A 24,082-nucleotide genomic window follows, 5' to 3' on the forward strand; every position below is an offset into this window, starting at 1 on the left:
TTTTTTTTTTAAGATTTTATTTATTAGAGATAGATGGAGGGAGAGAGAGAGAGTGAGAATGGCACAGCAGGGCCTTTAGCCTCTGCAAATGAACTCCAGACGCATGCGCCACCTTGTGCATTTGGCTTATGTGGGACCTGGAGAATTGAATCTGGGTCCTTAGGCTTCGCAGTCAAGTGCCTTAACTGCTAAGCCATCTCTCCAGCCTTGAATTCTGGCTTTATTACTGAATGGCTGTGACCTTTAGCAAATTACTCTATCTCTCCGGGCCTGCTTAATTTTTTTAAATTTATTTTTATAGTTATTTTATTTTAGAGAGAGAGAGAGAGAATTGGTACACCAGAGCCTCAGCCACTTCACTTCACAGTGGGCTTATGCAACCTTGTGCTTGCCTCACTTTTACTTTTAATTATTTGAGAGAGAATGAAAATGGGGGCAATAGGGCCTTCAGCCACTGTGGATGAACTCCAGTTACATGTGCTACCTTGTATATCTGGCTTACATGGGTACTTGGGAATCAAACCTGGATCCTTAGGCTTTGTAGGCAACCACCTTACCCACTAAACCATCTCTCCAACCCTGGTTCTCCACGTTTCTTATTCTGAGGGTTGGCAACTGGCACTGTACTGCTTCCCTTTGGCATGAAGACTTATCGTTGAACCAAGACACCATTGGCTTCATAATCAAGATTCTTGGGCTCCATAACCCAAGAATAGTGCCAAGTTCAATGCATACTTTAAAAAAAAATATTTTATGTTTTGAGAGTAAGAGAGAGAGAGATACAGAAAGAGAGAGCGAGAATGGGTGGGCAAGAGCCTCCAGCCATTGCAGATGTAATCCAGGTGCATGCCCCACCTTGTGCATCTGGCTTACATGGGTTCTGGGGAATTGGACCAAGGTCCTTTGATTTTGCAGGCAAACACCTTAACTGCTAAGCCGTCTCTCCAGCCAGTGCATGGTGTTTTTTATTTTTATTTTTTTCTTTTTCATAGTGTTTTTTAAGAAAGATTTTATGTGGTCGGTGTGGTGTTACACGCCTTTAATCCCAGTACTCCGGAGACAGAGGTAGGAGGATTGCCGTGAGTTCGAGGCTAGCCTGAGACTACATAGTGAATTCCAGGTCAACCTGGGCTACAGTGAGACCCTACTTTGAAAAACCAAAAAAAGAAAAAGGAAAAAGGGGGGGTTGGAGAGCTATGGCTTAGTGGTTAAGGCACTTACCTGCAAAGCCAAGTACCTAGGTTCGATTCCCCAGGACCCATGAAGCCAGATGCACAAGATGGCACATTCTCTCTCTCTCTTTCTCTCTCAAATAAGTAAATAAAAATAAAATATTTTAAAAAATTTATACATATGTTGCAGTTAGGTTCGCATTGCTGGTAGAAATCACCCAAACAAGAACAGCTTGTGGGAAAAAGAGGTTTATTTTGGTTTATATGCTCAAGGGGAAGCTTCACAATGGCAGGAAAAATGATAGCATGAGCAAAGGGTGGACATCACCCCTGGCCAACATAAGGTGGACAATAGTAACAGGAGAGTATGCTAACCACTGGCAAGGGGAAACTGGCTATAATATCCATAAGCCTGCCTGCAACAATACACTGCCTCTGGGAGGCATTAATTCCCAAATCTCCATCAGCTAGGAATCTAGCATCCAAAACACCTGAGTTTATGGGGGACGCTTGAATCAAACCACCACTTTCTGCCTCTGGACCCCATAAACTGATAACCATACTTGATATAAAATGCAATGCATTCATCCAACTTTAAAAGACCCCATAGTTTTTATCAATTCCAATGATATTCATACATCCTGATAATCTAAGGTCTTTTAACTGAGCCATAATACCAAAAATAATAACCTCAAAAAAACCATAATGGCACAGAATAAATATTCACACTGCAAAAGATGGCATTGGGCATAGCTAAGAAGTATTCACCTAATACAAGATTTAAAACAACCAGGGCAAACAAACTTTGTAGCTTCAAGTCCAACAACACTAGCTGGTGACACATCTTCAAGTCCGATAATTCTAACCAGCAAAGTTGCTGGCGTTCCAGTTTCACCGTCCACCTAGGCTACTCACAGTCCTGGAAAACTTCATCCAGGGTCGGCAGCTTTCCTTGGGAGTCATCTTGTTTTCCTGGGATCTCCACTGGAATCCATGGTTCATCCTCAAGGCTCCATCAAGTCTCCATGCAGGCATCCAGCAAACCTGCTACACACTGTTCATGGCCATTTCCAAGACACAAGACCATGTTGCGAACTCAATGACCCTCCCTTTCCTGCATTTCTTATACTCCACAATACCAGGTAGGGTGCCAGTTTGTTAATCCAGGGGGGAATAAAGCAGACTTTGAAACAACAGGACATTCCTTGAGCACTCAGGCCCCTTCAAAAGAGTCTACATTCTTCCTGTTGCCCCGGTGCAGGTCAGCTGGCCCAATCTCAATGGTTGTTGCCCCTCAAACAATTTACAGGTGAACAGGCAGCAGTGTAGACTTCATTATTGCATGCCATATCCCTCTGCTCACACCAGTTCATTTCTACGCAAAGCAACCCTGCACAACTTCTTAGGACCCAGGTATAACAGCAAGCTTCCCATTCAAACTGCTAGCCCAGTCCAAGCAAAGCTCTTTCTCATCCTCTTCAGGCAACCCTTAAAGTCTGTAGTTCTTACTACATTCAGGTCTTTCAGAATAGTCTAACCAGAATAGTCCATTAAGCTGTACTTACAGCACTGCAAGGCGTTTCTTAGGCCAAAGTTTCAAATCTTTCCTTATTCCTCTTGAAAATCAGCTCCAAAAGACCAACGCCACACAGTCAGTTGTCTAGCAGCAATCCCTCTCCTGGGTACCACTTTACTGTTGCAGTCAGGTTCGCATTGCTGGTAGAAATCACCCAACCACCAGGCATGGTGGCGTATGCCTTTAATCCCTGCACGCAGAAGGCACAGGTATGAAGATCACCGATAGTTCAAGGCCACCCTGAGACTACATAATGAATTCCAGGTCAGCCTGGACTAGAGTGAAACCCTACCTCGGACCCCCCCCCCCAAAAAAAAAATCACCCAACTAAGAGCAGCTTGTGGGAAAGAGGTTTATTTTGGCTTATAGGTTCAAGGGGAAGCTCCACAATGGCAGGGAAAATGATGGCATGAGCAGAAGATGAACATCACCCCCTTGCCAACATAAGGTGGACAATAGCAACAGGAGAGTGCCAAACACTGGCAAGGGGAAACTGGCTATAAAGCCCATAAGCCCGCCCCCAACAATACACTGCCTCCGGGGGACATTAATTCCCAAATTTCCATTAGCTGGGAATCTAGCATTCAGAACACCTACATTTATGGGGGACACCTGAATCAAACCACCACTCTCCATATATATTTGCAAGCACAGACTGGGGAAGAGGAATGAACTGGCACCCCAGGATCCCTTGCAACTGCAAACAAATTCCAAATGCATGCATCACAGTGTACATCTGGCTTTGCGTGGGTCCTTTGGCTTCGCTGGCAAGTGCTTTAACTGCTAAGCAGTCTCTCCAGCCCCATATGCTCTGGCTTTAATCTTCATTTAAAAAAAAATCTAACTATAAAGATGGTAACTAAGATTAATGGGCTGGAGAGACGGCTTAGTAGTTAAGGCATTTGTCTGTGAAGTCAGAGGACCCAGGTTCAATTCCCCAGGACCCACATAAGCCAAATCCACAAGGTGGTGCACATGTCTGGAGTTTGTTTGCAGTGGCTGAAGGCCCTGGCGCTTCCATTCTCTCTTTCCCTGTGTCTCTCCCTTTCCTTCCTCCCTCCCTCTTTCGATCTCTCTCAAAAAAACCAAATAATTTTTTTTTAATTAAAAAAAAAAAGATCTAGTCACTTTAGCCTTGAGATACTGGAGTTTGTATTCCCATGAGACCTGAGGGAAGTCACACAATCTCTAGCATGAAATTCTAGGATAGTAATTATCTGCAAAGAAACTGAACGTCCTCAGCAGAGGTTTTCTACAAAATACCATGTTAGGGTTTGGAGCCTGAGGACCAGAGTTCAATCCCCAGCACCCACCTTAAGGAACAAAAAAGTTGGCATACCCGTAGACCTTGCTTGGCTGCTTATAGTCAGGCAGGGGGGACAGTGTGTGCAAGAGAAATCGGTCTCTGCAAATGTTAACCAGCTTATTCAGTGACTGGATAAACTGCAGTACTCCAACATTCTCTTGCTTCCTTTTTGTGATTTTTAAGTACATATTTTTTTAAATTTTTTACTTATTTATTTGAGAGCGACAGACACAGAGAGACAGACAGATAGAGGGAGACAGAGAGAATGGGCGCGCCAGGGCTTCCAGCCTCTGCAAACGAACTCCAGACGCGTGCGCCCCCTTGTGCATCTGGCTAACGTGGGACCTGGGGAACCGAGCCTCGAACCGGGGTCCTTAGGCTTCACAGGCAAGCGCTTAACCGCTAAGCCATCTCTCCAGCCCTTTTGTGATTTTTATATTGGAGAATGAGTGAAATTTAATCTCTGCTCTTTGATTTCTGTTCTAGAAAAAAAGAAATGGAAAAGTGCCATGTTTTTAAAAAAAAACTTTGAATATTAAACAGTTTTTTTTTTCTTTTTTTGAGGTAGGGTTTCATTTTAGCCCCTGCTGATGTGGAATTCACTATGTAGTCTCAGGGCAGCTTTGAACTCACAGTGATCCTCCTACTTCTGCCTCCCTAGTGCTGTGATTAAAGGGGTGAGCCATCACGCCCGGCTCTCAAACAGGTTATTCTGATTGTATGTTTTCTGTGTTGTCTTACTAGGCCAGCCATTGATTTAAATCAAGTGACTTTGTGAGTAAATTAGTGAACAAACTTAAAATGTCAAATTTAGGCAAAGGTCATACCATCTTGAGGATTACTTGGGCACAGCATTGCCATGCAAAGCAATTGTTCCTAGAATGTTTATTGATTGCCTACTGCCTGGCTTTACAAGTAAGCTCCCTTAACCGCTGAGCCATCTCTCCTGCCCTGGGAAGTACTTTATTTTATTTCTTTTTTTCTTTTTTTTTCCTCAATTTTTATTAACATTCCATAATTATAAAAAATATCCCATGGTAATACCCTCCCTTCCCCCAATTTCCCCTTTGAAATTCCATGCTCTATCATATCCCCTCCCCACCTCAATCAGTCTCTTATTTTGATGTCATTATCGTTTCCTCCTCTATTAGGGTCTTGTGTAGGTAGTGTCAGGAACTATGAGGTCATGGATATCCAGGTCATTTTATGTCAGGAGGGAGCACATTGTAAGGAGTCCTACCCTTCCTTTGGCTCTTAAATTCTTTCCACCTCTTCCGCATTAGGCCCTGAGCCTTGGAAGGTGTGATCGAGATGTTACTCAGTACTCCAGTTGCTTCTTTCCAGCATACCTTCTGAGTCGTCCCAAGGTCACTGCCATCTGAAAAGAGATTCTCTACCCAGAGTGAGAGTAGTGTTAATATAAGGGTATAAAGATTAAGAGAAGTGCTTACTGGGCAGTTTGATAAGCATAGTATATACATTTATCCAGACAGCAGCAGACGTTACACCCCTAGGGCGCATGACTACCCCTGTTTTAAGTTTTCAGTATCAGGGATGTATTCCCTCCCATGGAGTAGGCCTCCAGTCCAATTGGAGGGCAGTTGGTTTCCACCATGACAGACACTGGGAAGTACTTTAAATGAGTTCTGAGTCTTGGCTGGTTCCAGCTTTCCTTAACATGTCTCTTTCCCAGCTTCCATTTTTTAGGGCATTGGTGTCCTCTGGGCCTCTCAGGTAGAAGGAGGAAAGGAACTGTTGGAAGGCCTTGAACTTGGAATCCTCCCTCAGCCTCCCCAATAGCTGAAGTTACAGGCTTGCACCGCCATGCCAGTAGTAGAATAATTGCCTAGCATGTGTAAGGCCCGATTTCCATCCCAAGTTTAACAAGAAAAAAGAAAAACAAAAGGCTCTGGGGATGAGGATGCTCATGGGCAGAATGCTTAGCCTAACATGTGCAAGAAAGACCCTGGGTTTAACCCTCAGCACTACCAAAAATAAAAAAAAGCAGTATAAAAATGATAGCCTCCTTGGTCTTGGGAGGCAGAGGTAATAGGATCACTGTGAGTTCAAGGCCAGCCTAAGACTACATAGTAGTGAATTCCAGGTCAGCCTGGGCTAGAGTGAGACACTACCTTGAAAAAAATGTGTGTGTGTCTCAACAAAAAAAGTTTAAAATGCTGGGTATGGTGGCGCATGTTTTTAATCCCAGCACTTTGGACGCTGAGGTAGCAGGGCTTGAGGTGCATCTTGGTGGTAGAGAGCTTGCCTAGCATGCACAAAGACTGGGTTTCATCCCTAGCAGTACAATAGGGGGGAAAAAAATAGACTACTTCTAGGAAAGTGCTTGTGTTTCTCCCCTACTCCCCATCTCCCTGGTAGTTTATGAAGAGCTTTTTGGGGCTGCTCAGAGAGCTTTGGGATGAAGCAGAAATGAATCCATTGGTTTGGGGGGGGGGGATGGATATATATGTGTGTGTGTTTCGAAGTAGGGTCTTGCTCTAGCCCAAGCTGACCTGGAATTAGTCTCAGGCTGGCCTCGAATTAACAGCAAGCTTCCTACCTCAGTTTCCATGCCTCGCCTTGTGTTTTTGTTGTTGTTGTTGTGTTTTTGGGGGGGAGGAGGTGCTGGAGAGATAGATGGCTTAGTGGTTAAGGCATTTGTCTGCAAAACCAAAGGACCCAGGTTCGATTTCCCGATACCCACATAAACCTGATGCACAAGGTGGCACATGCGTCTGGAATTCATTTGCAGTGGCTAGATGCCCCGGCACTCCCATATTCTCCCTCCCTCCTTTCCTCTCCCGCCCTCCCTCCCTGATGCTCTATCTCTCTCAAATAAATAAAAATAAAAATAATAAAATTTTTGTTTTGTTTTTCAAGGTAGGGTCTCACTCAGGCCCAGGCTGACCTGGAACTCACTCTGTAGTCTCAGGCTGGTCTCGAACTTACAGTGATCCTCCTACCTCTGCTACCACACCTGGCTCAAGATATTTTTATTTATTTGCAAGCAGAGACAGGAGAAGGGAGGAAGGAGAGAGATAATATGAAAGAATGAATCTAAATTAGCACCAGGTCCTCTAGGTATTGCAGATGATCTCCATATTCATGTGCCACTTTGCATCTGGCTTTACGTAGGTACTGGAGAATCAAACTATTGGTCTTTGCAGGCAAACCCTATGACTGCTGAGCAATCTTTCCAGCTCTGGTTCTGTATTTCATTCTACAAGTAGGAGGACAGTATTGAGGAAGTGAGTTCTAAAATTGTTTGTGGGCCCGTCATGGTGGCACACGCCTTTAATCCCAGAACTGGAGAGGTAGAGGTAGGTAGATCACTATGAGTTCAAGGCCACCCTGAGACTACAGAGTGAATTCCAGGTCAACCTGAGCTAGAGTGAGACCCTACCTCGAAAAACCAACCAACAAAAAATCTTTATATACATACATACATACATACATACAATTAAGTTTGTGTATTTGCATTGCTACATTCTAAAGCCTGGGCATTTGATGAATTTAGGTCCAGGAGGAATATTTCTACTTCTACCCAGGATATAGACCATTTCTGATTAGGAGTTTAAGTTCTTTGGGCATTGAAGAATCAGTATCTGGAGTTGTCCCTGAACTTCTGATCCTCCTTCCTCTACCTCTCACGTGCTGAGGTTATAGGCATGTGCCACCATGACCAGTTTTTTTTTTTTTCCTTTTCAAAAAAATTTTTTTTATTAACAACTTCCATGATTGTAAACAATATGCCATGATAATGCCCTCCCTTCCCCCACTTTCCCCTTTGAAATGCCACTCTCCATCATATCCCTTCCCCCTCTCAATCAGTCTCTCTTTTATTTTGATGTCATTATCTTTTCCTCCTATTATGTTGGTCTTTTGTAGGTAGTGTCAGGCACTGTGAGGTCATGGATATCCAGGCCATATTGCGTCTGAAGGAGCACGTTGTAAGGAGTCCTACCCTTCCTTTGGCTCTTACATTCTTTCCACCACCTCTTCTGTATTAGACCCTGAGCCTTGGAAGGTGTGGTAGAGATACTGCAGTGCTGTGCACTCCTGACCACGACCAGTGTTAATGATGCTAGGGATCAAATCCAGGTCTTATGTTAGATAAGCACAGTACCAATTGAACTACATCCCCCTCAGGAGTTAGTATAAATCCCATCCCCATTGCTGGGCCCCTCACTTTCTGCTGGGCGTTTTGTTGTTCCTGCTCGCTGGGGTCCTCAGTACAGACTCGGCCCTCTGGCCCGCAGATGTGCACGTTTGGTCTACGTGCTGCCAGTTGCTGCAGCTGATGATGGAGCTGCCAGCAAAGGCCTGGCAAACAAGAACTGCAGCAGCTGCCCCACACCTGAGTTCACACCTTTCCCCAGTCTCGGAGCGTCTTCTGCCAGTCTTGCCCCATTTGTCCTTCAAGGCAACATGAAGATACAAGTATTGCCAGCCTGTTTTCATGATGAAATTGAGACCCAAAGAGTTTAAATGGCTCATCTGGTGTCACAGCCAGCACACAGCCGATGCAGATATTGGATGCAGACATGCTAGACTACAGAACTGGGGCAGCTTTTTAACCGCTCAGCCAGTCTTTCCTCAGAGCCCTGGGGTGGGGGGGATAGGGAGTAGAAGCCAGATCTCTGTATAGTAGGCTGGATGTGGGGACACAGTTCAGTTGGCCCCAGCCCAGTTCAGCGTGTGTCACTGTGGGGCTGTTACTGCCTTCTGCCCCAGATACCAGCAAGGCAGAGGCGTGGGTTCCACAGGGGCAGCTCTGTCCTTGGCTGAGCTCACAGGCTGTCTGGGGAGCTTTCTCAAGTGGTGGTGCAGAACCGCTGCCTCCTCTCCAGGGCCAGAACAGAGCTCGGGATTTGTATGCTGCACACAGCATGCGCAGTCTGTTGCTAGAGTCAGCAACAAAAGAGAATTCTACAGATGAGTGAATCTATCAGCAAGCTTCTTAAAGGAGCCCCTGCCACTTTGGGTATCCATTTAGAGGTTGTAATGTTGGGGGGACATCATTCTTTGCCCCTTTTCCAAGCCTCTGAAAGGACTATACCACTTTTGTTCCTGCCAGTTGCATAGCAACCAAGATAGTTGATTGCCTGCCGGCAGGAGGAGATTGTTAAGCTTGGGATTCTTATGAGGAGTGTCTGGTGTTGCCTACCACCAGGGGCAGGAGAAAAATTGTTTGAAGCCACAGTGGAGGTTTGGGAAGATGCTTCTCTGGGAGTGTTAACTGACAGGCCCACCCTGTGTTGCCTGCCTAAAAGGAGCTCCCTTAAGGCTTCTCTCCCAGGAAGGACTGAGCAGTTAGTTGCTAATAATAGCTCTGAGCGTCAGGCTGTAAGGACATGGTCAGAAGAACCAGGGGTTCTGGCCCCATCTAAGCCTCTGCAACTATCTTGTGAGGGGAGCTGTCATGAGGTAGTGAGACAGGCGACAGAGGCTGAGTGGGTCGGGTTAGGCTTTCACATATGCAGTGGATAGACAGCTCCATTTCCATTCTGAGATGTGCTGTTGTTTGGGACCTGATCTGAGGCCCTGGTCTTTGATGTCTAGGAAAGGAGAATGGAGGAATGGTGGGAAAACAGCCCATGGTCCTTTCTCTAGCTGTGGCTATAGCAGCAGCAGCTCATTCTCAAAGGACTGAGGCATAGCAGCTTATACTGAAGGAACCTATGGACTTCTGCATTTTGTATATGTTCTCCTAGTGTAATACAATGTAGTCCTAAAAGTTCTCTGCCTGCTCTTCCCTGCTCCCCCATCCACAGAAATGTTGTGTTTATCCTTCTAGACCTTTCTGTGTTTATAAACCGCATTCTTTACAATCCTCACATAGTCTCTGCTGCTTTTCCTCTGTTACAGAAGAGGAAATTGAGGCTCAGATCAAAAGTCTTGAGGTCCCAAAGCTCAGGAAGCTGAGATTCTAAGATCTACAATGGGTGCTGCTTCTGTGACTTGACACTTGCCTTGGAGCATTCCCACAGTGTCCTCTGGCAGGTATCTAGGTGCCTAGTGACTCTCTGTTCCTTGCTGAAGCAAATGCCTCCTCCAGGAGACAGGTCTGTTTGGGCAGCTCAGCTGCCTTCGGTTCCTGGGTTTGCTCTGAGTGTCATTGCCCACTGACAGGTGGCTCCCCAGCAGGCCGTAGTGTAACCCGACTGGACAGCCAGGTGTGGTAGGAGTGGCAGGTGCAGCGCGGACTAGTTGTTGGTTCTGTTCCTTGGGCTGTGTTGCCTCTTGAACATGGGGTTTTGTTGGGGAGGCATGCGTGCCACAGGGCACATGTGGAAGTCAGAGGACAACCTTTGATATGTTAGACCTCTCTTTCCATTTTGGATTTGAGACAAAGTCTTTTGAAACTACAATAGATTTTGGGATGATTTCCTATAATATTTTCAAATTAACATTATTATTATTATTATTATTATTATTATTTTGGTTTTTCGAGGTAGAGTCTCACTCTGGCTCAGGCTGACCTGGAATTCACTATGTAGTCTTAGGGTGGCCTTGAACTCACAGCAATCCTCCTACCTCTGCCTCCCGAGTGCTGGGATTAAAGGTGTGCGCCGCCACGCCCGGCTTTTCAACTTTTTTTTTTTTTAATTTATTTATTTGAGAGCGACAGACACAGAGAGAAAGACACATGGAGGGAGAGAGAGAGAGAATGGGCGCGCCAGGGCTTCCAGCCTTTGCAAACGAACTCCAGACGTGTGCGCCCCCTTGTGCATCTGGCTAACGTGGGACCTGGGGAAGCAAGCCTCGAACTGGGGTCCTTCGGCTTCACAGGCAAGCGCTTAACCGCTAACCCATCTCTCCAGCCCTCAACCTTTTTTTTTAATAGTGGGCTAGGAAGATAGCTCACAGGTTAAAGGTATTTGCTTGCAAAGCCTGTCATCCTGGGTTCAATTCCCTCTGCCTCCTGAGTGCTGAGGTTAAACACCTGTGGTACCATGCCTGGATTTATGTTATTTTTATTTTATTTATTTTTGTTGTTTGAGGAGGAAGTCTCACTCAGCTCAGGTTGTCTTGGAACTCTTTATAGCTTTAGGCTGGCCTTGAACTCATGGTGATCATCCTACCTCAGCTTTCCATATGTTATTTCCTAACTGAATTACTCAGTTAGGACCATCATACTGATTAAACAAAAATCTAGACTAAGAGGCTGGAGAGATGGCTTAGCGGATAAGGTGCTTGCTTGCAAAGCCTAAGGACCCAGGTTCAACTCCCCAGGACCCACAAAAGCTAGATGCACAAGGGGACACACACATCTGTGGTTTGTTTGTAGTGGCTGAAAGCCATGGCATGCCCATTCTCTCTTGCATATACTAACTAGCTGCTGCTGCTGTTTTTTTTTTTTTTTTTTTTTTTTGGTAAGCAGAGAGAGAGGAATGAGAGAAGAAAGACTAGGTGCACCAGGGCCTCTAGCCACTGAAAACAAATTCAGATGCATGCACCACTTTATGCATCTGGCTTTATATGGGTGCTGGGGAACCTAACCCAGTTTGTTCAGCTTGGCAGGCAAGTGCCTTAACAGCTGAGCCATCTCTCCAGCCTGCACCTGTATTTTTTTTAACCTAGGTACTCAGTATGATACACAGGCAAGCATTTTACTCACTGATCTATTTTCCCAGCCCTGCTTACATGTCTTAACAATTTGTTGATTGTCTTTCCTAGATCAGTCCATGGCATAGAGGAGGACAGGCAGAAGCTATCATTTTATCAAAAGTCACACAGCATCACTTACCATGCTCTGTTCACTAGATGTCTACAAGTCTCTCACATGTTCAAGAGGTTAGGCAGCATCTCTTAATTTATTTGAGAAAGAGAGAGAATGGGTGTGCCAGGACCTCCAGCCACTGGCAAATGAATTCCAGGTACATGTGCCCACTTGTGCATCTGGCTTTCTTGAGTCCTAGGCTATCAAACCAGAGTCCTTAGGCCTTGCAGGTAAATGCCTTAACCACTAAGCCATCTTTCTAGCCCACTTTTTAAAAAAATTATTTAAGAGAGAAAGGCAGGGAGAGAGATTGAGAGAATGGGTGCACCAGGGCCTTCGGCTACTGCATAGGAACTCCAGATGCATGTGCCACCTTGTGCATATGGCTTTATATGAGTGGGTACTGGGGAATTGAACCTTAGTCCTTTGGCTTTTCAGGCAAGTGCCTTAACTGCTAAGCTATCTCTCCAGCCCTTAAAATATATTTTTTATTTACTTTTTTGCAAGTGTAGAGAGAGAGGGAAAAGATATGGAGAGAACGAGCATGCCAGGGCCCCAAGCTGCTGCAAATGAACTCCAGATGCATACACTGTGCATCTGGCCTTACGTAGGTACTGGTGAATTGAATTCTGGCCGTGAGCCTTTACAGGCAAGCACCTTAACTGCACCTTAACCATTAAGCCGTCTCTCCAGCCCCATACTCTGAATTCTTTTGTTTTTCGATTTTTCGAGGTAGAGTCTCACTCTAGCCCAGGCTGATCTGGAATTCACTATGTAGTTTTACAGTGGCCTCGATCTCATGGCAATCCTCCAACCTCTGCCTCCCTGGTGCTGGGATTAAAGGTGTGTGCCACCACGCCTGGCCTAATTCTTTGATTTTTTTTTCACCGTACTTTCCTGTACTTTAGACTCTTGAAAAATCTATTGACAGTGCCATTTTCTTCCTTTTTGCAGAAAGCCCTGGGTGTGCGGCAGTACCATGTGGCCTCAGTCCTGTGCCAACGGGCCAAGGTGGCCATGAGTCACTTTGAACCCAATGAGTACATCCGCTATGACCTGCTAGAGAAGAACATTAACATTGTTCGTCAACGGTAAGGTTACTGGTGGGAGCGGGTGGGTCCAGAGTCCTGCACTGCCCATGCCTGTGCAGGAGGCCTGGGCAGGGCCAGTGACGGTGGAAGGATTGTGTACTCAGAGTACAAAGCACTGGACAGAGGAAAGCCTTTCTGGTTTGTTGGTGAAACTTCTACCCCCTTGCCAGGAAGAATCTGTTAGCAGGAGGCTGGGATCCCTGGAGCTCGTTGGTCGGCTGGCCAGTGTAGCCTAACCAGGGTGATCAGGCCAACGAGCTAGCACATCTGTCTCAATAGTCGGTTCATACTGCACCTGAGGACAACACGCAGAGCTGTCCTTTGGCTTCCACACTTACTTGCGCATACAGTGTGCTTGCCTGTCTGAGTACATGCATGCCCACATGTACATACACATGGTATACACATGCACAGAGATGCACAAAAGAGAGCTGGAAGGCCAAGCATGTACCCCTGCAATCACAGTGTGGGAAGTAGAGGCAGTAGGAGTGTCAGACCAGGCGACTACGTGTGTAAGACCCTACACTTGCTGAGTGGGAGCCACACTGAAGCCAGCATTGCTTCTAGCATGCTTTTTTTGTTGTTGTTGTTCATTTTTATTTGTTTTTTTGAGAGTGACAGAGAGGGGAAGAGGCAGGTAGAGAAAGAGAGAGAATGGGCATGCCAGGGCCTCCAGCCACTGCAAACGAATTCCAGACCCATGCGCCCCCTTGTGCATCTGGCTAACGTGGGTCCTGGGGAATCAAGCCTCGAGCCGGGGTCCTTAGGCTTTACAGGCAAGTGCTTAACCACTAAGCTATCTCTCCAGCCCTCTAGCATGCTTTTTTAAGTTATTTTTATTTAGTTATTTATTAGAGACAGGAGGGAGGGAGGGTGGAGAGAGAGAGAAAATGGGCATGCCAGGGCTTCTCTTGCTACTGCAAAGGAACTCCAAACACATGTGCCACCTTGTGCATCTGGCTTACATGGGACCTGGAGAATTGAACCTGGGTCCTTAGGTTTTGCAGGCAAGTGCCTTAACCGCTAAGCCATCTCTCCAGCACTAGCATTCTTTTAAACCTGTTTTTGTTGATAATTTTCATACATGTACAAAATATATTTTGTTCATAATCCATTTACTTCCTCCCCCACCCCCCCGCTGAGTGACTTTGGCATTTTTTAAAAAAAAAAACATTTTATGGAAGGTCCCACAGTGATGAACAGGCAGTCAGGAGAGCCCTAGCCTCTGATAAGGGTCTATTTATAACCTTTCTGTGGTAGGTTTTACCTTCAGACTCAGGTGAGCCAGAGTGAATGCTGATTGGACTGTGCTAGAAGCTGGCTCATGCAGAGGCCATCCGTGACATAACTAACCAGAATGTTAGGATCAGATTTAAATTCTAGGAAAGGGGAACTCCCTCCCAGGAAGGGCTCAGGTTGTTTGTGGAAAAACAGATCTAGGGAACTCCTTGAGTTAAGAGAAAAAGAGAAGACAGCGTCTCTGATCTAGCAAAGTAGAGACTGCAAGAGCAGACTTAAGGACATTCCTGCCTTTACTTTTGGGGGCCCAGTCACCCTAACTGCCTCAATCCCCCTCCCCCCCAAGAAGTAATCCTAACTGCCTTTAGGAAATCAGAGCTTTCTTCAAGCTGAGTGAGGTAGAAGGGTATGGCATCTGGGAAACTTCTCCAGTGGGATTATCTAAGAGACTCCAAAAGAGTATTGGTAGAGTGCAAGAAGACAGTCCTGGAAGAAAGTGTTTGGGAGGAAGAATACAAGGGAGCAGTTAAGGGAAAGTGGGTGCACAGCAAACTGGAGACCTTTAGGGATTCCATTCTTGTAGACTTTCATGCCTTGAAGAGCACTCAAGGGAACCCTGGTAGATGGAGTTAGATTGTCTCATGACCTTCTGACTGTGAGCTGAGTTCTTCTCCCAGAACTGTTCAACGAATGGCATAGTAATGTCTAACATGGTCTGAATCTGTTCATGTAGGTCTTGTAAAGCAGATGAGACATTAGCAGAGTTAACAGAAATATATACACAACATTTAACCTTGATAATGGCAAACATGCCACCTTGGGATGACCAAAAGCTATGTGTATAGTTGTCTCCTTTATCATCTGAATCTCAGACTTAAGAAGGAAGATTTCAGCCGTGTGGTGGCACACACCTTTAATCCCACTCTTGGAAGGCAGAGGTAGGAGGATTGCCCTGAGTTCAACACCACCCTGAGACTACATAGTGAATTCCAGGTCAGCCTGAGCTAGAATGAAACCCTACCTTGAAAGAAACAAAAGTTGTGCATGGAGAGGGCAGCAGGTTGTGTGAAGATGCTGGCGTTGTCCCTTTGTCTCTCAGTGTGGCTGAGGCACAGGAGAAAGGGTCTCCAAAGAGGTAATGGGATCCAGGGCAAGATTCAAGCTGTGGTCTTGAACTGTGAACATTTCTCTGCTGAGCCTGTTTCCTCTGGTTGCTTTATTAGATGACAAAAGTACAATGAATGTTAGATACTGAAATATACGCCTGTTGGGCTCTTATCAGATACTAGATTAGCATAGTGTAAAAGCATAAATATCCTTTGAAAAAACCCAATCCTATCTTTTTTTTTTTTTTTGGTCATTTGAGAACAGTCTCATATAGTCCCACCTGCCTCTCACTCACCATATAGCTGAGGATGATCCTAAACTGCCTTTGCCTCAGGAGCACTGGGATTACAGGTGTGGCTACTACTATGCCTGGCCTCTCTCTTACGGAGTTGACACTTACCTATTCTTTAAGCAATTCTGAAGTATTCATTAAATACCAGGCACTGCTATCTGCTAGAGATGCCACAGGGAACAGGACTAGTTCATTGGCACCTGAGTGAAATTCAAGATCTGTGTACAAACTCCCCTCTCCCTGCTCACTGTTGGGTCGCCACGAGTGAGTACTTCAAGGGAGAGGCTGTGGTAGGCCTGAACCATGAAGCTGTGATCAGGCTTCCTTCTCTCTTCTGCACACAGATTAAACCGGCCCCTGACCCTCTCAGAGAAGATTGTTTATGGACACTTGGATGATCCAGTCAACCAGGAGATTGAGCGGGGCAAGACATACCTGCGGCTAAGGCCTGACCGAGTGGCCATGCAGGATGCCACAGCCCAAATGGCCATGTTACAGTTCATCAGCAGCGGGCTACCCAAGGTGGCTGTGCCATCCACCATCCACTGTGACCATCTGATCGAGGCCCAGGTTGGGGGTGAGAAAGATCTGCGTCGGGCCAAGGTGAGCCCAAGGTGGCAATGGGGCATGTGGGTGGTATGACATGATTAAGAGAGGTAAAGCCCTCACACTGTGACTATCCACATAGTTCTGCTTCCAAATTGTCATGAGCTGCTTGATTTAATCATGTGAACGTGGTGTGGTGTGGCGCGGGTGGGAGGGGAGTACTGGGGACTGGGATGGAACCCAGAACCTCAGCCTCATGCCTGCTAGGCAAGCATTCGACCACTGAGCTGTATCCCAGTCCTGTGGTATAGCCTGGTTTTAAAACTTGTTGAGCTGTATCCCAGTCCTGTGGTATAGCCTAGTTTTAAAACTTGCTTTGGCTCTTTTCTTTTCTAATACTAGAAATAATATATGACCATTGTGAAATGTTAGGATGCTTTAAAATAAAGAGACTGCCTGAAGAAAGAACAGCTGTCTTCAGTCTTAGAGTAGATGTCCACTTGCTGTCCCATGAGTGCTGCAGGCCAAAGGTGCTGGTGCTGGTGCCCTGGGAGGGGCAGGCGGACTTCTTACGACCGCAGCAGCCTGCTGTCCTCTGCACACATCTTCGCCCACAGTCATGAGCTCTCCCCTGTTCTCCTCTGACCTGAGGACCTTCCAAGGAGAAAGACTAGAGGGTGATGTGTAGTTGCACCCATAGTTAAGTCTCACAACTGCAAGAAACAACTCCTGCTCCTGCTCCTGCTCCAGGCCTCTCATGCTGACAGCCTGCTCTGGGGGTAGGGGGGTGGGGGGCTTTCTTGTGGGAATTTTGTGTAACTGGAAAAGTGGCTGTGTGCCATTGAAGCTGCCACTTAAACTGTTTTTAAAGACGGGTGTGATGGCACACACCTTTTTGTTGTTGTTGTTCATTTTTTATTTATTTATTTGAGAGCGGCAGACAGAGAGAAGGACAGATAGAGGGAGAGAGAGAGTATGGGCGCGCCAGGGCTTCCAGCCTCTGCAAACGAACTCCAGACACGTGCGCCCCTGGCTAACGTGGGACCTGGGGAACCGAGCCTCGAACCAGGGTCCTTAGGCTTCACAGGCAAGCGCTTAACTGCTAAGCCATCTCTTCAGCCCCACTTAAACTGTTTTTAGAATCTTGTAAAATCCAATCCCTGCTTCTTCTCCCAGCCACAGTGAGTTGTACCTCTGTGTGCTGCTCTTGGCCCTGGTCTTCTGCTTCCCAGCTCTGGGCTTCCCTGTCCTCTGCCCTGTGCAGTGGGAGTGCGTGCCCCTTGGCGGGAGGGTTATTGGCAGGAGTTGAATGCTGGCAGTTCTGCAACCTAGCTGGCACAGAATGGAGCATGTGATTGAAAGTGCTCTGGCTCCCAAGGTCACCTTGGCTCACAGGCCTCTTAGATCCTTGGGAAACACTCAGGGCAGTCTTCCCATTCGAGCACTTTCTTCCCTCCCTCACCCACACATAGTGTCCTGGGTACACAGTGGCTGTTTCCACTCAAGTTCTGCCTGCTGATTGGTGGCTTCCATGTTAGCAGCAAAGAGAACCGTCATGTTACATGCCTTACCAGGGCTGGGAGCTGCTGAGGCCGGGAGCCTAGGGGGACAGTGTGGGGTGGGGGGAGAAAGAAAGACAGTCAGTCAGTCTTAGGGAAGGGGCAAGGGTCAAAGATCCAGCTTCTTTGAACATGTGACTGCAAGTTGAGACCGAAACAGATACCTGGAAGAAGAACATTCAAAACAGAATAGTGTGCTGAAGAGGTGGCTCAGCGGCTAAAGACACTTTCTTACAAAGCCTGACAGCCTGGATTTGGAACAACCTGCGTTCAATTCCCCAGGACCCAGATGCACAAAGTGGCACATGTGTCTGGAGTTCATTTGCAGTGGCAGGAGGCCCTGCCACACCCGTACTCACTCTCTTTGTCTACCTGTTTTTCTGAGTCAAATCATAAATAAATAATATTTTTTTTTTTTTAAAAAAAAAAAGGAGTCCTGAGGTCCTCTGTGTAGGAGGCAGAGCAGAGGCAGAGGCAGACAGGGCCTTGAGGTCTATAGGAAGGGCTGTTTCCACCATCCTAGGAGTCAAGAAAGGGCTTGTTTTGGGCTGTTTGCTGCTGTAACAAGATACCACAGACTGGAAAATTACATGCTATAGAACTTTTTAGCTGTCAGTTTTAGAGGCTGGGAAGTCTAAGACATCTGGTGAGGGTCTTTGTGTTGTACTGTAATAGGCAGAAGGGCAAGCAAGCAGGGAGGAGATGGGAAAGTCAGGCAGAACTTAGTCCATTTATCAGAAACCCACTCTCAGGATAACTGATCCAGATAAAATGTTAATGTGTTCACAGCCTTATCCCCTTTAAAGGCCCCACTTCTTTTAAGGTTCAACAAAAGTATTGGAGGGGACATTCAGGTTTAAGAATGGATGGCATTGTGAGTTTGAGGCCACCTGGAGATTATGTAATTGTTGCAGTCAATTTCACATTGCTGGCAGAAAACATCTGACCCACAGCAGCTTGTGAGAAAAGGGAGTTTATTTTGGCTTACAGACTTGAGGGGAAGCTCCATGATGGCAGAGGAAAACGGTGGCATGAGCTGGACATCATCTCGTGGCCAGCATCAGGTGAACAATAGCAACAGGAGAGTATGCTAAACTGGCAAGAGGAAGCTGGCCTTAATACCCTTAAGCCCGCCCCCAATAATACACTGCCTCCAGGAGGCTTTAATTCCAAATTGCCAGCAGCTGGGGAGCTAGCATTCAGAACACCTAAGTTTATGGCAGATGCCTGAATCAAACCACCACAATAGTTGAATTCCAGGTTAGCCTGGGCTACAGCAACACCCTACCTTGAAAATGAGGGAAGGGTATGGTTCGTTCTACATGTGGTTTTTAGTCTGGGGGGGGGTGTTCAAGGTAGGGTCTCACTGTAGCCCAGGCTGACCTGGAATTCACTCTGTATTCCCAAAGTGGCCGTGAACTCATGGCGATCTTCCTGGCCAATTTTATTTTATTTATTTATTTATTTATTTATTTTTCTGAGGTAAGGTCTCACTCTAGCTCAGGCTGAACTGGAATTCACTGTGTAGTATTAGGGTGGCCTTGAACTCACAGTGATCCTCCTATCTCTGCCTCCTGAGTACTGGGATTAAAGGTGTGCGTCACCACACCCAGCTGTATTTTTTGTAATTAATTAATTTTTATTTGAGACAGAAATGGAAAGAGAGAGAGAGTGCAAATGGGCACGCCAGGGCCACTAGCCGCTGCAAACGAATTCCGAACACAATTGCCACCTTGTGCATCTGGCTTATGTGGGGACCTGGAGAATTGAATGTGGGTCCTTAGGTTTCTCAGGCAAGCACCTTAACTGTTAAGCCGTCCCTCCAGCCCCCTACATGTATTTTTTTTTTTTTTTTTTTTTTTTTTTTGGTTTTTCGAGGTAGGGTCTTCAGCCAGAGCTGACCTGGAATTCACTATGGAGTCTCAGGGTGGCCTTGAACTCACGGCAATCCTCCTACATCTGCTGGGATTAAAGGCGTGCGCCACCATGCCCGGCACCTACATGTATTTGCAAAGGGAGAGGCAGAGTAATGTCTGGAGGGTACACAGCCACAGAGAGCTCCAGACTGGGCTTGAGGTTATGGCATCGTCTTGGAGCTACTTGCCGTCCCGTTGACATGCACATACACCCGTGCTCTTCCCCTGGGCCCCAGTTACACAAGTGACTGATTTATAAGTGAAAAGGTCAATGTGTTAATTAATAATTATAAAGGGATTGTTCTGAGGACTCAGGGTTATTTATAAAAGTTTATGTATAAAAGTTACATATAAAAGAATGGTATTCTTTTACCTGGGGAACCAAGTAGGCCCTAAGGATGTACTGGCCGAAGTGGTTTTGAGCATATTCATCCAGAGTTTGGGGAGCTGACAGCAAATCCTTCTCTGCCTGGAAGCATAGCTCTTCGCTGACAGAGTCCAGCAGGTCTCACTTCCTAGATCCTCCTTTGGGACACTAGAATTTGCTGTAGTGATGTCCCTCTTGTCACTGGTCACTTTCACTTGTAAACCCTGGCTTCACGTTAGCTGTGCTTTGGGGCATTCCCTGTCCCCAGGAAGATGTCTTGAAATGACAGGCTGACTGGGTACAGCTAATCCCATCCCTTTCAGAGCAGTGGCCCAGTTGGCTGTTTTTCATTTGGCCCCTATAAAACGTTACCAAGTACTGGATACCTACTGCATGTTGGCACCGGCTAGGCACTCTAGATGAAGTCTTACACTCTTCTTAAAGGCAAACAACTTTGCTTTGTGGCAGGATGTAGTTCTTGGCCTCTGGTTGGATGGACCTGGCCTATTTAGCTCTGTGGTCTTCAGTAAGTTATTTCATGTGAGCCTGTCTTGACATCTTTAAAGAGGCCTTCATGACAGTCTCTCCCTATTTCCCAAGTGGGTTGTAAGGCTGTTTAGCATGGTAACATTTCCACAGTGGTCATTCAGTAAATGTCAACTGAGATTTCAGACAAAGACGCAAGGCTTGAAGGAGAAGCAGCACCCACAGGGGAGCCAGGAGGTCCACATGCCACCCTTTGTGGGACTCTTCTTGCTCTCAGCACCCACCCTAGTCAGACATGCTGATGTGCATGGCAGTCCACTTCCTTCTAAGATAAGAAAATGAGGTGAGCCAGGCGTGGTGGCGCACACCTTTAATCCCAGCACTCGGGAGTCAGGTAGGAGGATCGCTGTGAGTTTGAGGCCAACCTGAGACTACATAGTGAATTCCAGGTCAGCCTGGGGTGGGGTGAGACCCTATCTGGAAAAGACCAAAAAAGAGAAAGAAAGTGAAGTGAGGTGTGCAGGATAGAGTCTTATGCCAGGCCCACCACCCTGGCAAGGTGTCAGGGAACTAGGGCTGTCTCTGCTTCCCTGTCTTTTTCTAGGGGTCTGCCAGCTGAAACTAACACACTGGAATTATTTTTAGAAGCACTCCAGGGGGTCGCCTGTCTTCATGGTTCCAGCATTGCAGAGCCATGGCAGCGGGGAGTGCAGAGGAATAGCAAGGGTCATCCAAGATGCAGACTAATGCTGTGGTTACTGATTTGCTTTAACAGGACATCAACCAGGAAGTGTATAATTTCCTGGCATCTGCTGGAGCCAAGTATGGCGTGGGCTTCTGGAGACCTGGATCTGGAATCATTCACCAGGTAAACTAGGACTCAGCCTGCCTTTGTAAGGGCCCATGCTGCGCTCAGATTGCCAGACAGCATGTTCCAGGCCTGCAGAGGCAGAGGCAAGGGACTTGTGGCTCAGTAGACTGAGCAAAGCAAATGGTCATCTCATCCTAAGTATTGGGGTTACAGGTATGCGCCTAATAGTTTATAGAAATACAGATGCTTGGGTACATGCTTAGAAGAAAGTATAGAAGTTAGGTATGGTAGTGTGCACTTTCAACCCCAGTACTGTCACTTTTTATGTGATGTTGGGGAATCAAGGTCTACCACGGAGCTAAATCCACGAATACATATTACTTGTTTTATGTGTGTGTGTGTGTGTTACTTTCCCACACGTGTTAAATATGTAACACGAGTGGCTACCATTTGATGGGCACAAATTATATGTCAGGTAGTGGACTTAATGGTCTTAACTCACTGGGTTAGGAAGGTAGCTCAGTAGTAAAGTGTTTAACAAAGCCCTGGGTTTGATCGTCAGCACCTCAAAAAAAAGAACAGATTAATAAAAGAACATAAATATGGGGCTGAGGGTGTAGCTCAGTTGATAGAGTGCTCGTCTGTAATGCATAAAAGCCTGGGTTTGAGCCCCATACTGCACAGGTCAGGCAGGTGGCATGCACTTGTAACCCGAGCACTCAGAAGGTGGGGGCAGAAGTGGGCAGCCTGGGATACATGAGACTCTGTTTAAAAGCGAATAAAAAGGCAGTTGTTCACATTCTCCTTGTGAAATTTGCCCCATTTTATGAGGTAGGTTTATTTAATTATTTAATTAATTAATTATTTGTTTGTTTGTTTGTGAGAGAGAGAGAAAAAAAAGAGAGAGAGAGAGAATGGGCGCACTAGGGCCTCCTGCCACTGCAAATGAACTCCAGGTGCTTGTGTCCCTTGTGCGTCCGGCTTACGTGGGCCCTGAAGAGCCAAACTGGGATCCTCTGGCTTTGCAGGCAAATGCCTTAACCTCTAAGCATTTCTCCAACCCCTTGTTTTTGTTTTTGGAGATAGAATCTCGCTCTAGCCCAGGCTGACCTGGAATTCACTATGGAGTCTCAGGGTGGCCTTGAGCTCACAGCGATGTTCCTACCTCTGCCTCCCAAGTGCTGGGATTAAAGGCTGCACCACCATGCTGGCAATTTTCTGAGTTTAAACACAAAAAGTATAACTTTTTCTTGGTTGGTTTTCCTTCTTTCTTTCTCTTGTTTGGGTGGCTGAAATAATAATAAGCATGTTTTCCCTGACATTTTGGGGCTTTTTTACCTTTTTTCATTGCTAATTTTCCTTTGCCTTACTTTAAATAAATAAACAAAGTATGAAAAAAGAAAGAAATGAAAAATATTACAAAGTATACGGATGTATTTCATGGGTAGAACACTTGCCTAGTATGTATGTGCAAGGCCCTAGGTTCAATCCCCATATTACCAGAAATCAACACAGCTAAAAATATTGACGCGCTAGTAAGCTGGGTGTGGGGCGCATGCTTCAACTCACACCTGCCTGAACCTGAATTTGGGAGGCTGAGGGAGGAGGAATGCTGCAAGTGCCAGGCCAGTTGGATTACAGAGTCAGACACTGTCAAGAAAACAAATGAGGGTTGGAGAGATGGCTTAGTGGTTAAGGTACTTCTTACCTGCAAAGCCAAAGGACTCAGGTTCAATTCCCCAGTACCCACATAAAGCCAGATGCTCAAGATAACACATGCATCTGAAGTTCATTTGCAGTGGCTAGAGGTTCTCATCATGCTGATTCCCCCCCACCACCACTGTGTCAAATAAATAAAATATTTTTAAATATCATGGCTGGGTGAGGTGGCACATTCCTTTAATCCTAGCACTTGGGAGGCAGAGGTAGGAGGATCACCATAAATTCCAGGCCAGCCTGAGACTACAGAGTGAAGTCCAGGTCAGCCTGGGCTAGAATGAGATCCCACCTGGTTTGGGGGTGCGGGGTGGTCAGTGCTACCTCAGTTGGTGAAGTACTTGCCATGTAATTGTGAGGACTGGAAAAAGTCAAATACAGAGGATGTCTGGGGCAAGTTGAGTTTTTATTTTAGAAAGTAAAGGGGAAAAAAACAGGCATGGTAGCACACACCTTTAATTCTAGCGCTCAAGAGTCAGAAGTGGGAGGATTGCTGTGAGTTTGAGGCCAACCTGGGACTAGAGTGAATTGTAGGTCAGCCTGAGCTAGAGTGAGACCCTACCTCAAAAAGAAAAAGTAAATAAATAAAGATATTAACTCACTAGTGCTTACTATGGCCCTATGAAGTAGTGGCTTTTGTACCATATCTTACAAATAAGGAAACTGAGGCAGAGAGGTTCTGTGCTGGCCCAGCAACATCTGGCCAATTGGAGGGCAGAGTCCTGGCTCTGAGGGTGTGCTCTGCGTCCACAGTAGTACTCTGCCACCTCTGTTGCCCAAGAACTCTTCACATCCCTGCCCCAGCACCCCTGTTTTCTCATCCATGGGTCCATAGGATGGAGCTACTGACAGTCACAGCTGGGTAAGCCCAGGGCTTTTCTGATCTACCCAGAGATGGAATTCAGCTTGGTAGACAGTTTTGTTTCTAAAACCAGGCATAGTAGTTGCGCACACCTGTAGTCCCAGCACTCGAGAAGCTGAAGCAGGTATCAGATGTGGTAGTTGTAAGATACTGGCCTGTATGTAGGGATCCATTAACTATAGGCCATACATATATGAAACTTGTTTTGTTATTCCAGGGTGACCTTTCTTCCTACTTCCATCCCAGTCCTTGCTGCCATCTTCTTCCTTAGGAGCTGAGTCAGGCTGTCATCTGAGCCCGCCTGGGCTCCTGG

At 46.3% G+C, this 24,082-nt stretch overlaps 1 protein-coding gene and 1 non-coding gene across 2 annotated transcripts in view; both read left to right on the forward strand.

Annotated features, from left to right (window-relative positions):
• The window catches only part of Aco2 (aconitase 2), a 38,375-nt gene that overhangs the window by 2,779 nt on the left and 11,514 nt on the right, over window positions 1–24,082 (forward strand). The window contains exons 2-4 of the mRNA XM_045152386.1: window positions 12,732–12,868; window positions 15,851–16,109; window positions 21,156–21,248. Coding sequence (XP_045008321.1) covers window positions 12,732–12,868; window positions 15,851–16,109; window positions 21,156–21,248 — 489 coding nt within the window. The remainder of the gene's footprint in view (window positions 1–12,731; window positions 12,869–15,850; window positions 16,110–21,155; window positions 21,249–24,082) is intronic.
• LOC123461945 lies at window positions 4,080–4,210 on the forward strand. Its single transcript, XR_006637990.1, has one exon. It is a non-coding gene; the product is annotated as a small nucleolar RNA SNORA58 (small nucleolar RNA).

Source organism: Jaculus jaculus, chromosome 6, assembly GCF_020740685.1.
Source record: "Jaculus jaculus isolate mJacJac1 chromosome 6, mJacJac1.mat.Y.cur, whole genome shotgun sequence".
NCBI lineage: Eukaryota > Metazoa > Chordata > Mammalia > Rodentia > Dipodidae > Jaculus > Jaculus jaculus.